Here is a 15,724-nt window from a genome sequence, read left to right as displayed (position 1 = left end):
TCCTCCCCAGGTCCCCTGATGAACCCTGGTGGAAACTAGGGGGACTAGGGACTACTAATGATAAGTGTCATTCTCTACTTACTTATGAATATTTATGATTGATTATCATTTCTAATTGTCTGAAAAGGTTGAAAATGTTGGGTACATTCTGAATTGTGGTGACTTAACATTATGTTAAAGATGTGATGCCTATTTATGTGGTACCAGTGCCAGAGTCCCATTTGGTGCAGTGAAGTAACAAAGAATATGTACTTGTGTTGATTTAGTACTGTGCTACATATATTCATTTGGGTGGGATTTGATGTCAGAGCCTTTTGGGTACATGGCTAGGTAGCCAATGTGGAGTATGTGTCTATAGGCTGGCTGATTGATTGATCTGGCTATAAACTGATTGATCTAGCTATGATAAGACAAAGATTTTGTTCCTAAGTCCTTGAGCACTGATATATACCCTACTATATAGATTTGGCCTTCTATAATCATCTAATAAGGATTATCGGCTTCTTTACTTATACGTTCACTTTTTTCTACCCTTTTTCACCATTGTGGTTTTGTTAATATTAAGATAAGGGTTTTTGTAGGGACATTAAGGGACACCGACGTGGAGCGGGGGCGCCACAAAGTACAAATTAGGGTGCCAACCTCGGCTGCTAGGAAGGGAGAGGAATTAGGGATAAAATAGGGACATGATTAAACTGTATTCCCTCCTTGTCGGTGTATTACCTAATTTTGATGTCCTATTAGGAGTATCATTGTTGTTTGTCTATGGACTGTTTCAGTCCTTTTTAGATTAAATTATTAAAAGTTATTTTTAGGGGGCTTTTTTCTTATGGTTGGCTCTGTCTATTAGGCCCCTCATTTAATATTTTGTTTAGGTGTTTAACTGCCATTACACTGGTAATGGTGGGCTATGGGTATCACACATGTAGGGGATGCTAGATGTAACTTGTGGCTATCTCTCAGAGCTGAATGTGGCTCTTAAAGGGAATCTGTCAAAGTTTTTGCTATGTAATCTGAAGACAGCAGGAGAGAGGCTGAAATACAGAATTCAGGGATGTGTCACTTGTCAAAGTGTGTGCTGTTTACTTACAATGACGGTTTTATCACCAGGAAATTATAAATGGCCGGACTTCAAATCCCATGACTGCTAACTGACCACACCCCTCCTGTGATCAGCAGCTCACTGTCAATAGACAATGTACACAGAGACTGGTGGGGCGGGGTTAGCTTTCTCAGCTCTGCTTCACGTTACATCTAAAAACTCTGTGTCCCAATTGCTGCACCCAGTAAATTAAGTGATACATCGTTGGAATCAGGGTCTCTTCCTACATTATGCTGTTCTCAAATGAGGTAGCAAAAACCTGGTAACAGATTCACTTTAAAGTAAGAAAGGTCAGGGACCGCTGCTGTAGAAGAATATTTTTTGTAACTTGTCTACTCAGCTTGCTCTACCCTCATGATAAAAATCCATAGAAAGCAATGCATACATCCATATGTACAGATGAAGCGGCATGGGCTAGTCACATGTACACAACGCCCCATCATAACTTCATATATTCAGTTACTTATTGTAGTCATATGTAAAATACAGGGATCCCCCTGAATGACCAGTGTTGAAATGCAAACCAGTAATTATGGAGCTGGATGAGCAAATCGGAATTCCTTCATGTATAATTTAATGCAAATAAGGTATTTGCCATTGATAATCTGATATTTTTGCACTTGTGGGTGTTTCTCTGAATTTCCAGTCAGGTCAGACCAGTATATGGCTGCCTCCTTTCTCAGATTTCCAGTGTCAATGAAGTTGATTTTCCGAGAAAATCACGTACTGTTCCCTACAAGATGAACTGTGCCTTATAATTGCATTAACTTAGTAATTTGCACAACCTAATTATAGCAATTACAGAAGCCCAGACATCTCTGAACAGGGAATGGCCATGGCAGGATACCCATTTCTCTGTGCAGATGTGATATTTCCAGGGTGACCTATAATTCCAAAAGAACATACAGTTCTTTCTCAGTCACATGTCAGAAGTAGGTGGCATGAAGAAAAGTCTTAGGCTTTCTGTATTCATTTATCAAAATACAAAGAAGCCATCACACGGCTCAGAGCCGTATCAGACCCTGACACGGCTACAGCACTCAGCCCAGGGGTCATGTTGGGTCTGATGTTCCAAAAAATACTTATACTCCTAGTAGTTGGTAATATAGGTCATTAAAATTAATTGCCCTCTAGAAGCCCTTAATAGACGACTTCTCCTGACATGTCCCTTTGGCGAAATATTTTGTATTTACAATAAAATAACAAAGTCTCATCGTAACCGTTTCTTAGCACTTTATGTGCTGCCGTTCCTCTATACCTCCTCTTGGAAATGTAAGAGCAAATTGACAACTGTGCGGTACTATTTCCCTTGTCTGTAGAATGAGTCCATACCCAATGCTACATTTTGATACATACCAAGTGTGTAGTAAAATGAGAAGAGTAACACCTAGTTGTCAGTTTATTCAAGGGACTTACAATTATTTATCAGATAATATTGCCACTATTTCAGCACTTAATGTGATGTGTCCTTTCTTATTTTATGTAATTTTCCTCCTCTTGGCACAATTTTTGGAATAGTTGGAAAACACTTTTAATACATTTCCATGAGTAATAACAGGGGAACGTCACAATGCATTTTTCTAAGACTAGATGCTCCAGAGTTGTTATTTCATTGAGAATGCAAGTATTTATAAAAATGTAGTATTTATGTATTTCAGTACTGAATGGAGAATGCAAGCATTTCTGAATACATAGATCTAAAAAAAAAAAAAAAAATATAATATATATATATATATATATATATATATACACATACACACAGTACAGACCAAAAGTTTGGACACACCTTCTCATTTAAAGATTTTTCTGTATTTTCATGACTATGAAAATTGTACATTCACACTGAAGGCATCAAAACTATGAATTAACACATGTGGAATTATATACTTAACAAAAAAGTGTGAAACAACTGAAAATATGTCTTATATTCTAGGTTCTTCAAAGTAGCCACCTTTTGCTTTGATGACTGCTTTGCACACTCTTGGCATTCTCTTGATGAGCTTCAAGAGGTAGTCACCGGAAATGGTCTTCCAACAATCTTGAAGGAGTTCCCAGAGATGCTTAGCACTTGTTGGCCCTTTTGCCATCACTCTGCGGTCCAGCTCACCCCAAACCATCTCGATTGGGTTCAGGTCTGGTGACTGTGGAGGCCAGGTCATCTGGCGTAGCACCCCATCACTCTCCTTCTTGGTCAAATAGCCCTTACACAGCCTGGAGGTGTGTTTGGGGTCATTGTCCTGTTGAAAAATAAATGATGGTCCAACTAAACGCAAACCGGATGGAATAGCATGCCGCTGCAAGATGCTGTGGTAGCCATGCTGGTTCAGTATGCCTTCAATTTTGAATAAATCCCCAACAGTGTCACCAGCAAAGCACCCCCACACCATCACACCTCCTCCTCCATGCTTCACGGTGGGAACCAGGCATGTAAAATCCATCCGTTCACCTTTTCTGCGTCGCACAAAGACACGGTGGTTGGAACCAAAGATCTCAAATTTGGACTCATCAGACCAAAGCACAGATTTCCACTGGTCTAATGGCCATTCCTTGTGTTCTTTAGCCCAAACAAGTCTCTTCTGCTTGTTGCCTGTCCTTAGCAGTGGTTTCCTAGCAGCTATTTTACCATGAAGGCCTGCTGCACAAAGTCTCCTCTTAACAGTTGTTGAAGAGATGTGTCTGCTGCTAGAACTCTGTGTGGCATTGACCTGGTCTCTAATCTGAGCTGCTGTTAACCTGCGATTTCTGAGGCTGGTGTCTCGGATAAACTTATCCTCAGAAGCAGAGGTTACTCTTGGTCTTCCTTTCCTGGGACGGTCCTCATGTGAGCCAGTTTTTTGTAGCGCTTGATGGTTTTTGCAACTGCACTTGGGGACACTTTCAAAGTTTGCCCAATTTTTCGAACTGACTGACCTTCATTTCTTAAAGTAATGATGGCCACTCGTTTTTCTTTACTTAGCTGCTTTTTTCTTGCCATAATTCAAATTCTAACAGTCTATTCAGTAGGACTATCAGCTGTGTATCCACCAAACTTCTGCACAACACAACTGATGGTCCCAACCCCATTTATAAGGCAAGAAATCCCACTTATTAAATCTGACAAGGCACACCTGTGAAGTGAAAACCATTTCCGGTGACTACCTCTTGAAGCTCATCAAGAGAATGCCAAGAGTGTGCAAAGCAGTCATCAAAGCAAAAGGTGGCTACTTTGAAGAACCTAGAATATAAGACATATTTTCAGTTGTTTCATACTTTTTTGTTAAGTATATAATTCACATGTGTTGATTAATAGTTTTCATGCCTTCAGTGTGAATGTACAATTTTCAAAGTCATGAAAATACAGAAAAATCTTTAAATGAGAAGGTGTGTCCAAACTTTTGGTCTGTACGGTATATATATATATATATATATATATATATATATATATACATATATATATACACATACACACTTTAGACCCAAATATACATATACACTGCTCAAAAAATAAAGGGAACAGTTAAACAACAGAATATACTGTAACTCCAAGTAAATCAAACTTCTGTGAAATCAAACTGTCCACTTAGGTGGCAACACTGATTGACAATCAATTTCACATGCTGTTGTGCAAATGGAATAGAAAATAGATGGAAATTATTGGCAATTATCAAGACACCCTCAATAAAGGAGTGGTTCTGCAGGTGGGGACCACAGACCACATCTCAGTACCAATGCTTTCTGGCTGATGTTTTGGTCACTTTTGAATGTTGGTTGTGCTTTCACACTCGTGGTAGCATGAGACGGACTCTACAACCCACAGAAGTTGCTCAAGTAGTGCAGCTCATCCAGGATGGCACATCAATGCGAGCTGTGGCAAGAAGGTTTGCTGTGTCTGTCAACGTAGTGTCCAGAGGCTGGAGGCACCACCAGGAGACAGGCCAGTACACCAGATGTGAAGGGGGCCGTAGGAGGGCAACAACCCAGCAGCAGGACCGCTACTTCCGCCGTTGTGCAAGGAGCAACAGGAGGAGCACTGCCAGAGCCCTGTAAAATGACCTACAGCAGGCCACAAATGTGCATGTGTCTGCACAAACGGTTAGAAACCGACTCCATGAGGGTGGTATGATGGCCCGCCGTCCACAGATGGGGGTTGTGCTCACAGCCCAACACCGTGCAGGACGCTTGGCATTTGCCACAGAACACCAGGATTGGCAAAGTCGCCACTGGTGCCCTGTGCTCTTCACAGATGAAAGCAGGTTCACACTGAGCACATGTGACAGACGTGACAGAGTCTGGAGATGTCGTGGAGAGCGATCTGCTGCCTGCAACATCCTTCAGCATGACAGGTTTGGCAGTGGGTCAGTAAAGGTGTGGGGTGGCATTTCTTTGGAGGGCTGCAGAGCCCTCCATGTGCTCGCCAAAGGTAGCCTGACTTCCATTAGGTACCGAGATGAGATCCTCAAACCCCTTGTGAGACCATATGCTGGTGCGGTTGGCCCTGGGTTCCTCCTAATGCAGGACAATGCCAGACCTCATGTGGCTGGAGTGTGTCAGCAGTTCCTGCAAGATGAAGGCATTGAAGCTATGGACTGGCCTGCCCGTTCCTCAGACCTGAATCCGATTGAGCACATCTGGGACATCATGTCTCGCTCCATCCACCAACGTCACGTTGCACCACAGATTATCCAGGAGTTGGCTGATGCTTTAGTCCAGGTCTAGGAGGAGATCCCACAGGAGACCATCTGCAACCTCATCAGGAGCATGCCCAGGCGTTGTAGGGAGGTCATACAGGCACGTGGAGGCCACACACAATACTGAGCCTCATTTTGACTTGTTTTAAGGACATCACATCAAAGTTGGATCAGCCTGTAGTGTGTTTTTCCACTTTAATTTTGGGGGTAACTCCAAATCCAGGCCTCCATTGGTTAATAAATTTGATTTCCATTGATGATTTTTGTGTGATTTTGTTGTCAGCACATTCAACTTTGTACAGAACAAAGTATTCAATAAGAATATTTCATTCATTCAGATCTAGGATGTGTTATTTGAGTGTTCCCTTTATTTTTTTGAGCAGTGTATATACACACACAGGTGCATCTCACTAAATTAGAATATCATCAAAAAGTTAATTTATTTCAGTTCTTCAATACAAAAAGTGAAACTCCTCTATTATATAACGTCATTACAAACAGAGTGATCTATTTCAAGTGTTTATTTCTGTTAATGTTGATGATTAAGGCTTACAGCAGATGAAAACACAAAAGTCATTATCTCAGTAAATTAGAATACTTCATAACAACAGCTTGAAAAATGTTTTTAAAATCTGAATTGTTGGCCTACTGAAATGTATGTTCAGTAAATGCCCTCAATACTTGGTCAGGACTCCTTTTGCATCAATTACTGCATCAATGCTGTGTGGCATGGAGGCGATCAGCCTGTGGCACTGCTGAGGTGTTATGGAAGCCCAGGTTACTTTGATAGCAGCCTTCAGCTCGTCTGCATTGTTGGGTCTGGTGTCTCTCATCTTCCTCTTGACAATACCCCATAGATTCTCTATGGGGTTAAGGTCAGGCGAGTTTTCTGGCCAATCAAGCACAGAGCTTCAAGAGGTAGTCACCGGAAATGGTTTTCACTTCACAGGTGTGCACTGTCAGGTTTAATAAGTGGGATTTCTTGCCTTATAAATGGGGTTGGGACCATCAGTTGTGTTATGCAGAAGTCAGGTGGATATATAGCTCCATCCCTATGCTATGCAGGCGATCAGAATAGTGGGACAAAGTAAACAAATAAAAAAAACTGTCAGAAAGGGAAAAAAAAAAGTAAAAAAAAAATTGTAAAAATATGAAAAAAAATAAAATAAAAATAATCCACCAAAAATAAAAATATAATGTACCCATCAATAAATATTATTATGAAAAAAAAAAAAAAAAAACAATAAAAGTACACATATTTGGTACCGCCGCGTCCGGAACGACTTGACCTATAAAATTGTCCCACTAGTTAACCCCTTCAGTGAACACGGTAAAAAATAAAAATAAAAAACAAAGCAAAAAACAATGCTCATCATACCGCCAAACAAAAAATGGAATAACATGCGATCAAAAAGACGAATATAAATAAAAATGGTACCGCTGAAAACATCATCTTGTCCCGCAAAAAACAAGCCGCCATACAGCTGCGTCATCCGAAAAATCAAAAAGTTATAGCTCTCAGAATAAAGCGATGCAAAAAAATAATTTTTTCTATAAAATAGCTTTTATTGTGTAAAAGCGCCAAAACATCGAAAAACGATATAAATGTGGTACCGCTGTAAACGTACTGATCCGAAGAATAAAGCTACCTTATCAATTTTACCACAAGCAGAGTAGAATAAAAAAAAAATTAAAAAATCCATTCCTGAATTGTTGGTTTTTGTTTATTCTGCCTCCCAAAAGCTGGAATAGAAAGTGATCAAAAAATGTCACATGCCTGAAAATGGCACCAATAAAAACGTCAACTCATCCCGCAAAAAACAAGCCGTCACATGACTCTGTCGGCCAAAATATGGAAAACTTATAGCTCTAAAAATATGGCGATGCAAAAACTAGATTTTACAAAATATGTGTCTTTTAGTGTGTGACAGCTGTCAATCATAAAAACCAGAAATGATTCTGGTATCTCTGTAGTCGCACCAACCCGAAGAATAAGGTCGTCTAATCACTTATACCGCATGAGGAACGGCGTAAAAAATAAACGCTAGGGCTGGGGTTGTGGTTAGGGTTGTGCTAATGTTAGGGTTGGGGTTAGGGTTGTGCTAATGTTAGGGTTGGGGTTAGGGTTGGGCTAATGTTAGGGTTGGGGTTAGGGTTGGGCTAGGGTAGGGTTAGTGTTGGGGTTAGGGTTGTTGTTTTTTTTTAAAAGTAAAAAAAAAGATGACGATATGGCAACTAGTGTTGAACGCAAGTGCTCGCTACTTGAGTTTGCATCGGGTGCTCGGGTATGCATTGAGTATCACGGGTGCTCGAGTCTCCGCCCCATATGCTTCGCAGCTAAAAAAAACTTGCGGGGATTGCCTGCCATGCACGAGCGATTCCCGCATGTTTTTTTTGGGGTGTCTAATAACCATGAAACATGCGGGCGGGGACTCGAGCATTTCACTTGAGCACCCGTGATACATGGTGCATACCTGAGTATCCGATGCAAACTCAAGTAGTGAGCACTTGTGCTCAAGACTAATGCCAACTTATTCAATATGATGACCTAATGTTATCAAATTCTGTGTCGTACCTCTGGGTTCAAAATGTTAACTATACCCCTTGATAAAATCCTTGAGGGGTCTAGTTTCCAAAATGGTGTCACTTGTGGGGGGTTTCCACTATTTAGGCACATCAGGGGCTCTCCAAACGCAACATGGCATCCGCTAATTATTCATGCAAATTTTACATTCAAAAAGTCAAATGGCGCTCCTTCCCTTCCGAACCCTGCCGTGCCCAAACAGTGTTTTTTCCCCACATATGTGGTATCTGCGTGCCCAGAGGAAATTGCACAACAAATTTTGGGGTCCATTTTTTCCTGTTACCCCTGCAAAAATAAAAAAAATTGGGTCTAAAGTAACATTTTTGTGAAAAAAGTTAAATGTTAATTTTTTTCTTCCACATTCCAAAAATTCCTGTGAAGCACCTGAAGGGTTAATAAAGGTCTTGAATGTGGTTTTGAGAACCTTGAGGGGTGCAGTTTTTAGAATGGTGTCACTTTTGGGTATTTTCTGTCATAAAGACTGTTCAAAGTGACTTTAAATGTGATGTAGTCCCTAGAAAAATGGTTTTGTAAATTTTGTTGGAAAAATGAGAAATTGCTGGTCAACTTTTAACCCTTATAGCTCCCCAATAAAAAAAAATGTTGGTTCCAAAATTGTGCTGATGTAAAGTAGACATGTGGGAAATGTTATTTATTAATTATTTTGTGTGACATATCTCTCTGATTTAAGGGCATAAAAATTCAAGAAAGAAATTTTACCACAATCATGAAGTACAATATGTCACGAAAAAACAATCTCAGAATCAGGGGGATCCGTTGAAGCGTTCCAGAGTAATTACTTCATAAAGTGACAGTGGTCAGAATTGTAAAAATTGGCCCGGTCATTAACGTGCAAACCACCTTGGGTTGTAAAGGGGTTAAATGAGGTGTCCAAACTTTTGGTCTGTACTGTAATATATATATATATATATGACAATTCTTCAACAGTAGCTCTCCTAATATTACACTATATTGCCATTATTATGAGAAGTGGAATGGCGCCTGGAAATGCAGCTATATGATATATTATCATTAAAGTCCCAGCACGTACCGAGGCACACTGATACTTGTGATGTAAGGACGTTTAGGAAGTTTCAGTATAACCTCTATATCAATGACTTGGCATAGCACAGACCACTGCTCCTGAAAATAGCCTGTGATTTAACATTGTGAGTTACATGCAATATTCTAGGATTTAAGGGCTGACCTTCAGGGCCTGGAAGTGAGATCACAATTCAAATATCCATTTCCATATTGATCATTAGATGAACGAGGGGGAAACACGAAGATTGTTAGAATATTCAGCAACAAAAAAATCCTACATTCTGGTTACATACATTTTATGTCAGCAAGTCCCAAACGTACCAGTGGAAACAAATTATTATCAGCATTGTTACAGAATGTAAAATTGCGTGGCCATACAAGCACATGCCTGGCCCGTCCGGGGGAGCAGCAGACACGCGGGACTTCTGCTGTGGGCATTATTGGCGTCATAGTCTATATCATTTTGTCGTTTATGTTTTTTGCTCTTAGCAAAGTCTCTATGCAGCCGTTTTTCTAATTGATGTCGGACGTGACCAAAGTGTCGCCCATGCAGCATTTTAACAATATGTCCTATTGGCCTGTGGGACAAAGGGTGGATTTGCTGACTTGTGTGAACACTGATAATAGCTTGCTTTATCCACATTAGCACATGCACAAATAAACAAGACAAAATGGTTCTTTCCCACAATACATGCAATAAATACACGGCTTACAAGGAGAGCATGACTGAGCAGGGATGTGCTAGACTTTTCTCATTTAATACGGCCGCTGTTGATTGTCTATTGGAGAGAGATAATGATCTGCTTGCTCATACAAGAAATAAGTACAAGGTGTCATTTCCACACTGACTGCACTATTACACAGGAAAACATGGACTTTTACTACTTGGTATGATTAGCATATACTAATATATTTGAGAGCTTCTCTTATAAAGCTGATATATTTCGCTTTATTGAACTGATTATGTGCCACTCTCCATTATAGACCATAATAAGACACATCTAATGGCTTTTGAGCTCAAACCTCCAGTAACCCCTGCTGTTTCACTGTCTGTACAGTATTTTATAGCATTCATTAAACCAGATACTTCAGCTTACTAAAACGAGTTAAAAGTTTAGTAACTACATCAGATCGTTGAAGTACATGTTATTGCAAACCGGTCTGGTCCCCTGAACTTTATTCCTGCAGCGTTACATAAGCCAATGAAGAAGGACTAGTCCGGCGGTACATCTAGTCCTGCCTTCGTTCTTCTAATCACATATCTGGTCATTATTAACAGTCTGCATAATGTTACTAAGATTATGAGGATTGTATGTACAATGTCAGTCAAGTCCAGAGAGGCGTGATTAAAGAATAAAATCTGGACTAATCTGGGGGAAGAGATGGCTCACCGGACTAGTCCTGCTTCATTAGCATTTAAAACACAGCAGGAAAAAGCATTGCAGCCTTAGGCCCCGTCACACTAAGCGATGCAGCAGCGATCCCGACAACGATACGACCTGTCAGGGATCGTTGCTGCATCGCTAATACATCGCTGGTGAGCTGTCAAACAGGCAGGCTCACCAGCGATGAGGGGAGCAGCGATATCGTGGAAAGAATCGTTCCACGATGTCCTGCTCCCGTTCCCAGCCTGCTGCTTAAGCAGGAGCAGGCTGGTAACTATGGTAAATATCGGGTTACTAAGTGCGCGCGTGCCCCTAGTAACCCGATGTTTACCATGGATACCACTCTGCTACGGTGCGCTGGAGCCTCCGCTCACCGTAGCAGAGTGGTATCTATGGTAAACAGCGGGTTACTAAGTGCGCGCGTGCCCCTAGTAACCCGATATTTACCATGGTTACCAGCCAGATCGTTGGTCCCGCTGGTCACACACAGCGATGTGTGCTGGCCAGCGGGAGGCCAACGACCGAAAAATGGTCCAGAACACTTTGCAACGATCAGCGACCTCACAGCAGGGGCCTGATCGTTGCAAAGTGTCACACATAGCGACATCGCTGGTGAGGTCACTGGTGAGTCACCAAAACCGTGACACAGCAGCGATCTCGCTAGCGATATCGCTTAGTGTGACGGGGCCTTTAGCTCCTACATCAAACAGATTATCACAATAATGAAATCCCCATGCATACCACTAGGATAGCAGTGGTTGGGAACAGGGGACCTGACAAGTGTACTCTAAGTACTGTTGATCATGGTAGTGTGGGTGCTGAGCTGCCAACGAATCATTCAGCTTATGTGTCAGCACGCTCACAGTGATGTATAGGCTCAACAGAGCGTCTATGGCTCCGTAAAATGCTCTGTCCACAAGGGTTCATAAGATGAACACCTCTGTACTGTGGTTGGTGTCTCAAGATCTGGACTCCCATTGATCAGCAGTACGTAACAAGTACAACAACATATCAAAAATAAATTCAAAGTTTAATGCTATATGCATATAAAAAGTAGGGGTAAACTGCATAGTAAGGCCATAGTATATATGCACTGTTAACAATTAGAAAACAGCATCATACAAATTGAGAACAGCAGATCTAAATCACGTGTAATGTTGCTAATTACAAAAAGAACTCATTGGAATTCCTAATTATTACTAACTTGCTTTCTCCAGAAGAACAAATTGATGAGTGAGCACATTACTGGCAAGTGGTCTTTATCCAATGCACGTATCCACTCATTCAATCTACAATATGCACAGCGATATAATCAGTCATGTTCTCCTTGTACAAAAGAGAAAACAAATACATCCCGATGCCACACACAAAAATGGAACGCAAGGTGAGACGACTGATGTTCAGTGGAATCCGCCATCTAATGCAATGAGATGAAGTCAATGGAGTGCAGGAATGAGAGTCGCAGACGCAAGGCTCCAAATTGGTTCATGCTTCTGTGCCCCATGGATTTAATTTCACAGTGTAGAAGCCAATGATTTTTTTTTTCACACGTGCTCACTATGTTCATTGACTCGGTGACCATAAATTGAGTAGCCATAGCTTGTACCAAGGCTATTTGTGTGCACTAGCTTATTTCAGTGACGTCATGCTGAAACAAGTGCTCTCTTTTGCTACCAACTATTAGCCTTTCAGCAAGGGGAGCAAATGTCCCATTTTACTAAATGTTATCTATGTCTTTTATATATATATTTTTATATAATTTGCTCTTATAATTTAGGATTCCGTATTCTTTTACAATGTTTGTGTTTAGTTTCCCTTCTCTGTCAGCAGAGAAGAGAAACAAATATATATGATAATTTGACAATTTTACAGACAACTAAAAATTAAATCTGAAACTAAATAGCTGGTAGCAAAAGTATTATCCACAATAATTAAAGAGTAAATGTTTTTACCTGAGCGGCCAGGAGGTCCTCCTGGTCCAGTGCTTCCTTTAGGGCCTGGTGTGGCTATTCCAGGGAGACCTGGTTGTCCTGGTAGTCCTGGGCTACCTGAACGTCCAGGATAACCACTGTCTCCTTTAGAGCCAGGAAATCCAGGAGATCCGGGAGGACCAGAAAATCCTGGTTCACCCTTTGCACCTGCCAATGGCAAACAGAAAGATTACATTTAAGGTTATGGACAGTTTAATTATCAGAAATGCAACGGGACCATTTATTATTGCATGTAGGCGTAATATGCAAAGGTTAAAGAAGACCAGTCCCGCTCCTAGTTTCATTGCCCTCAAATTTAATAGCAAAATATAGAGTAACTAACCAGTAAATGCTATGACATATGAAGTCCTAATGCATCTTTAATAGTGTATAGTACTCACTGGCGTTTAATCACAGAAAAACTTATAATTATAAAACTAATGTCAATGTAAATTTAAAAAAAGCAAAACCATACCTGGACCCCCGGGAAGTCCGGGCATTCCTGGTGACCCAAAACCTGGTAGTCCTGAAAGACGAGACACAACATTTAAAAATCATTCAAGAATATAGGAATTAGTGGTCATAGCTGACTGTCACTAACCTGGTTCTCCTTTCAGTCCAGCAGGACCAGGAATTCCATCTTGGCCTGGTTGACCTTTTTCACCTGGAGGTCCTGGAGGCCCAGAGCGGCCAGAATCTCCTACAAAATAAAATGCATTGTGATAGTTCCAAGAATATAACGATATCCTAAATATACAATGTACATTATTAGTTATTAGCAAGGAACTTTAAACTCTAATCAGTTCTTCATGAGCGCCACCATGTTCATAAACCAGTTACACTTGTGTGACAACTATTATTCTGAAAAACATCAAAAGGTTGTCAGGGTCATTTTATTTCCATTTCAAATGTATCATTAAAAGGAATCTGTGAACAGGTTTTTGCTACCCCATCTGAGAACAGCGTGAAGTAGGGGCAGAGACCCTGATTCCAGTGAAGTATTACTTACTAGGCAGCTTACTGTAGGGTTGATAAAATCTATGTCTCATCTGTAGCAGAACTACCCGTTCTCTGAATGCTGAGCTCTGTATAACCCCACCCCCACCACTGATTGCTAGTTTTCTGCCTATGCACAGTGTACACAGGAAACTACCAAACAGTGGTGGGGGCGGGGTTATACACAGCTCATGAATATGGAGGACTACATGGCAGCAAGTTTACTAGTTCTCTAGTGATAATCTCCTGCTTTAAGAAGTGAGCTGTTCATACATACTGCACAAACATAGCAGCTTTATCAATGTCACATGATAAAGGAACTGACTAAATGATGGAACTATGTAATGAAAAAATAAATAAATAGAGAACAATGTATATATATGTGGAAAAAAAACACTAATCCAGGAATAGCAGGTGGTGTACGGTTCTGACCCAAACAACTCATGAAGTAGATTGAGCCTTTATCAAGCTTGACAAAGGCTTAAGGAGCCTAAACGTTGCCACTATACGCATGGGCAAATAAACATTCATTTTTTGCATCTGATCTATTGGAGTGCTGCCTAAATTACTTGAAATTTAAGATAGATACCTATATACATAGTACCCTAAATATCAATATAAATAAATTGACATATAGTCTGGACAATTTTAGACAAATAGTATGAACCTTAGCTCATAACTAAAAGTGATCAGGCCCATCAGTGCTCCCCTGGTCCGGCGTCCAGTCCGTCCTTACGTGACAGGCGGTCTTCATTTCTGTGCCCGGCATCTCCAGGCCATCATCCTGTGCATCTCTCGCACTTAATAGGCCCAGCCATGTCATGGCGTAACGCTCGTCATGACATTTCATCAGGCCTAGAGACTAAGCGGCAGAGGAGAAGAGGATGCCTGGTGCAGGAGTGACGACGGTTTTTATGGAGGACCAGACTGGATGTCGGACTAGGGCAATGCAAATCTAAATGCTCATCTCTAATTATAAGCAACATTTTAGTAAAATATATGTTGTACTTTCTTTTGTAAAAGGCTCTTCTTATGCGTCGACAGTGATCTTTCTCACATTATATTTTGGATATTGCATCTTAAATATCATAATGGAATAGTTCATATATTAAATGACTTTATTGATTTGCTTGTTTTCCTCGATGGGAGAGAGGATGACTTTCACAAATCTTGAATATCAGCTACCAGGATAACCTCTGTATCTACTAAAGTCAAGTGTTGTGAACACATAATTTGCCACAATAGTTTATCCAAGCTTTAAGAATATTTTTACCCCTTGGTCCGGGAGAGCCTGGGGCACCAGGGTTTCCTGGGGGTCCATCAAGTCCTTTAGATCCTGGAAGACCTGGAGCACCTAAAATAACAAGGATAGCAAAAGACACAAGTAAAAAATTAATGTTTTTTAATTGTTTTTTTTATGAACAACAATCTCATGTACTTGCCACTCCTTCCCTTTCCTCTCGCATTAGTACACTCCTATACACTGCTGAAAATCAGTGCTGAGGCTGCTCTAAGCACAGGACCATATTAACTAATAAGATCTCTCTACAGACTTAAAAACAACTAGTAATACAATATATGGGTAGGTATGTTCGTGAAGCCATTTTAGCCATATCTACTACACTCTATCCATTTACTAGATATTGCAGCTGACATTAGTAGGAAGGAAGTAAAAGACTGCAGTAATTCAACTTTTCACCTATAAGTGAACAGAATGCAGTATTAAGCCCGCAAGCGACTAAAGCTACCAGGCATCATACAGCATTTTTCATGATAAATTAGAAACTTGTATTTACTCTCTGAAGTCTGTAAGTGAATCACTGGAGGAACACTTCAATAATATTCATAAGATGATGGTGAAGTTAATGAAAAAGTTTAGGCTTATAGATAGATCGGTACATAACATAGACAGACAGTAAATTTTAACATTATGTGTAAAATTATGAATTTGATGTCAAAATGCCATAAATGTGATG

At 40.5% G+C, this 15,724-nt stretch overlaps 1 protein-coding gene across 1 annotated transcript in view; it reads right to left on the bottom strand.

Annotated features, from left to right (window-relative positions):
* COL4A5 (collagen type IV alpha 5 chain) overlaps positions 1 to 15,724 on the bottom strand; it is a 231,967-nt gene that overhangs the window by 31,145 nt on the left and 185,098 nt on the right. The window contains exons 38-41 of the mRNA XM_073641114.1: positions 15,022 to 15,102; positions 13,354 to 13,452; positions 13,228 to 13,278; positions 12,735 to 12,920 (exon numbers count right to left, since the gene is read on the bottom strand). Coding sequence (XP_073497215.1) covers positions 12,735 to 12,920; positions 13,228 to 13,278; positions 13,354 to 13,452; positions 15,022 to 15,102 — 417 coding nt within the window. The remainder of the gene's footprint in view (positions 1 to 12,734; positions 12,921 to 13,227; positions 13,279 to 13,353; positions 13,453 to 15,021; positions 15,103 to 15,724) is intronic.

This window comes from Phyllobates terribilis, unplaced genomic scaffold (assembly GCF_046119375.1).
Source record: "Phyllobates terribilis strain yellow unplaced genomic scaffold, ASM4611937v1 Scaffold_7__3_contigs__length_470593459, whole genome shotgun sequence".
Taxonomy (NCBI): Eukaryota; Metazoa; Chordata; class Amphibia; order Anura; family Dendrobatidae; genus Phyllobates; species Phyllobates terribilis.
The sequence above is the reverse complement of the archived record's forward strand: the minus strand, read 5'-3'. Positions and strand labels throughout refer to the sequence as shown.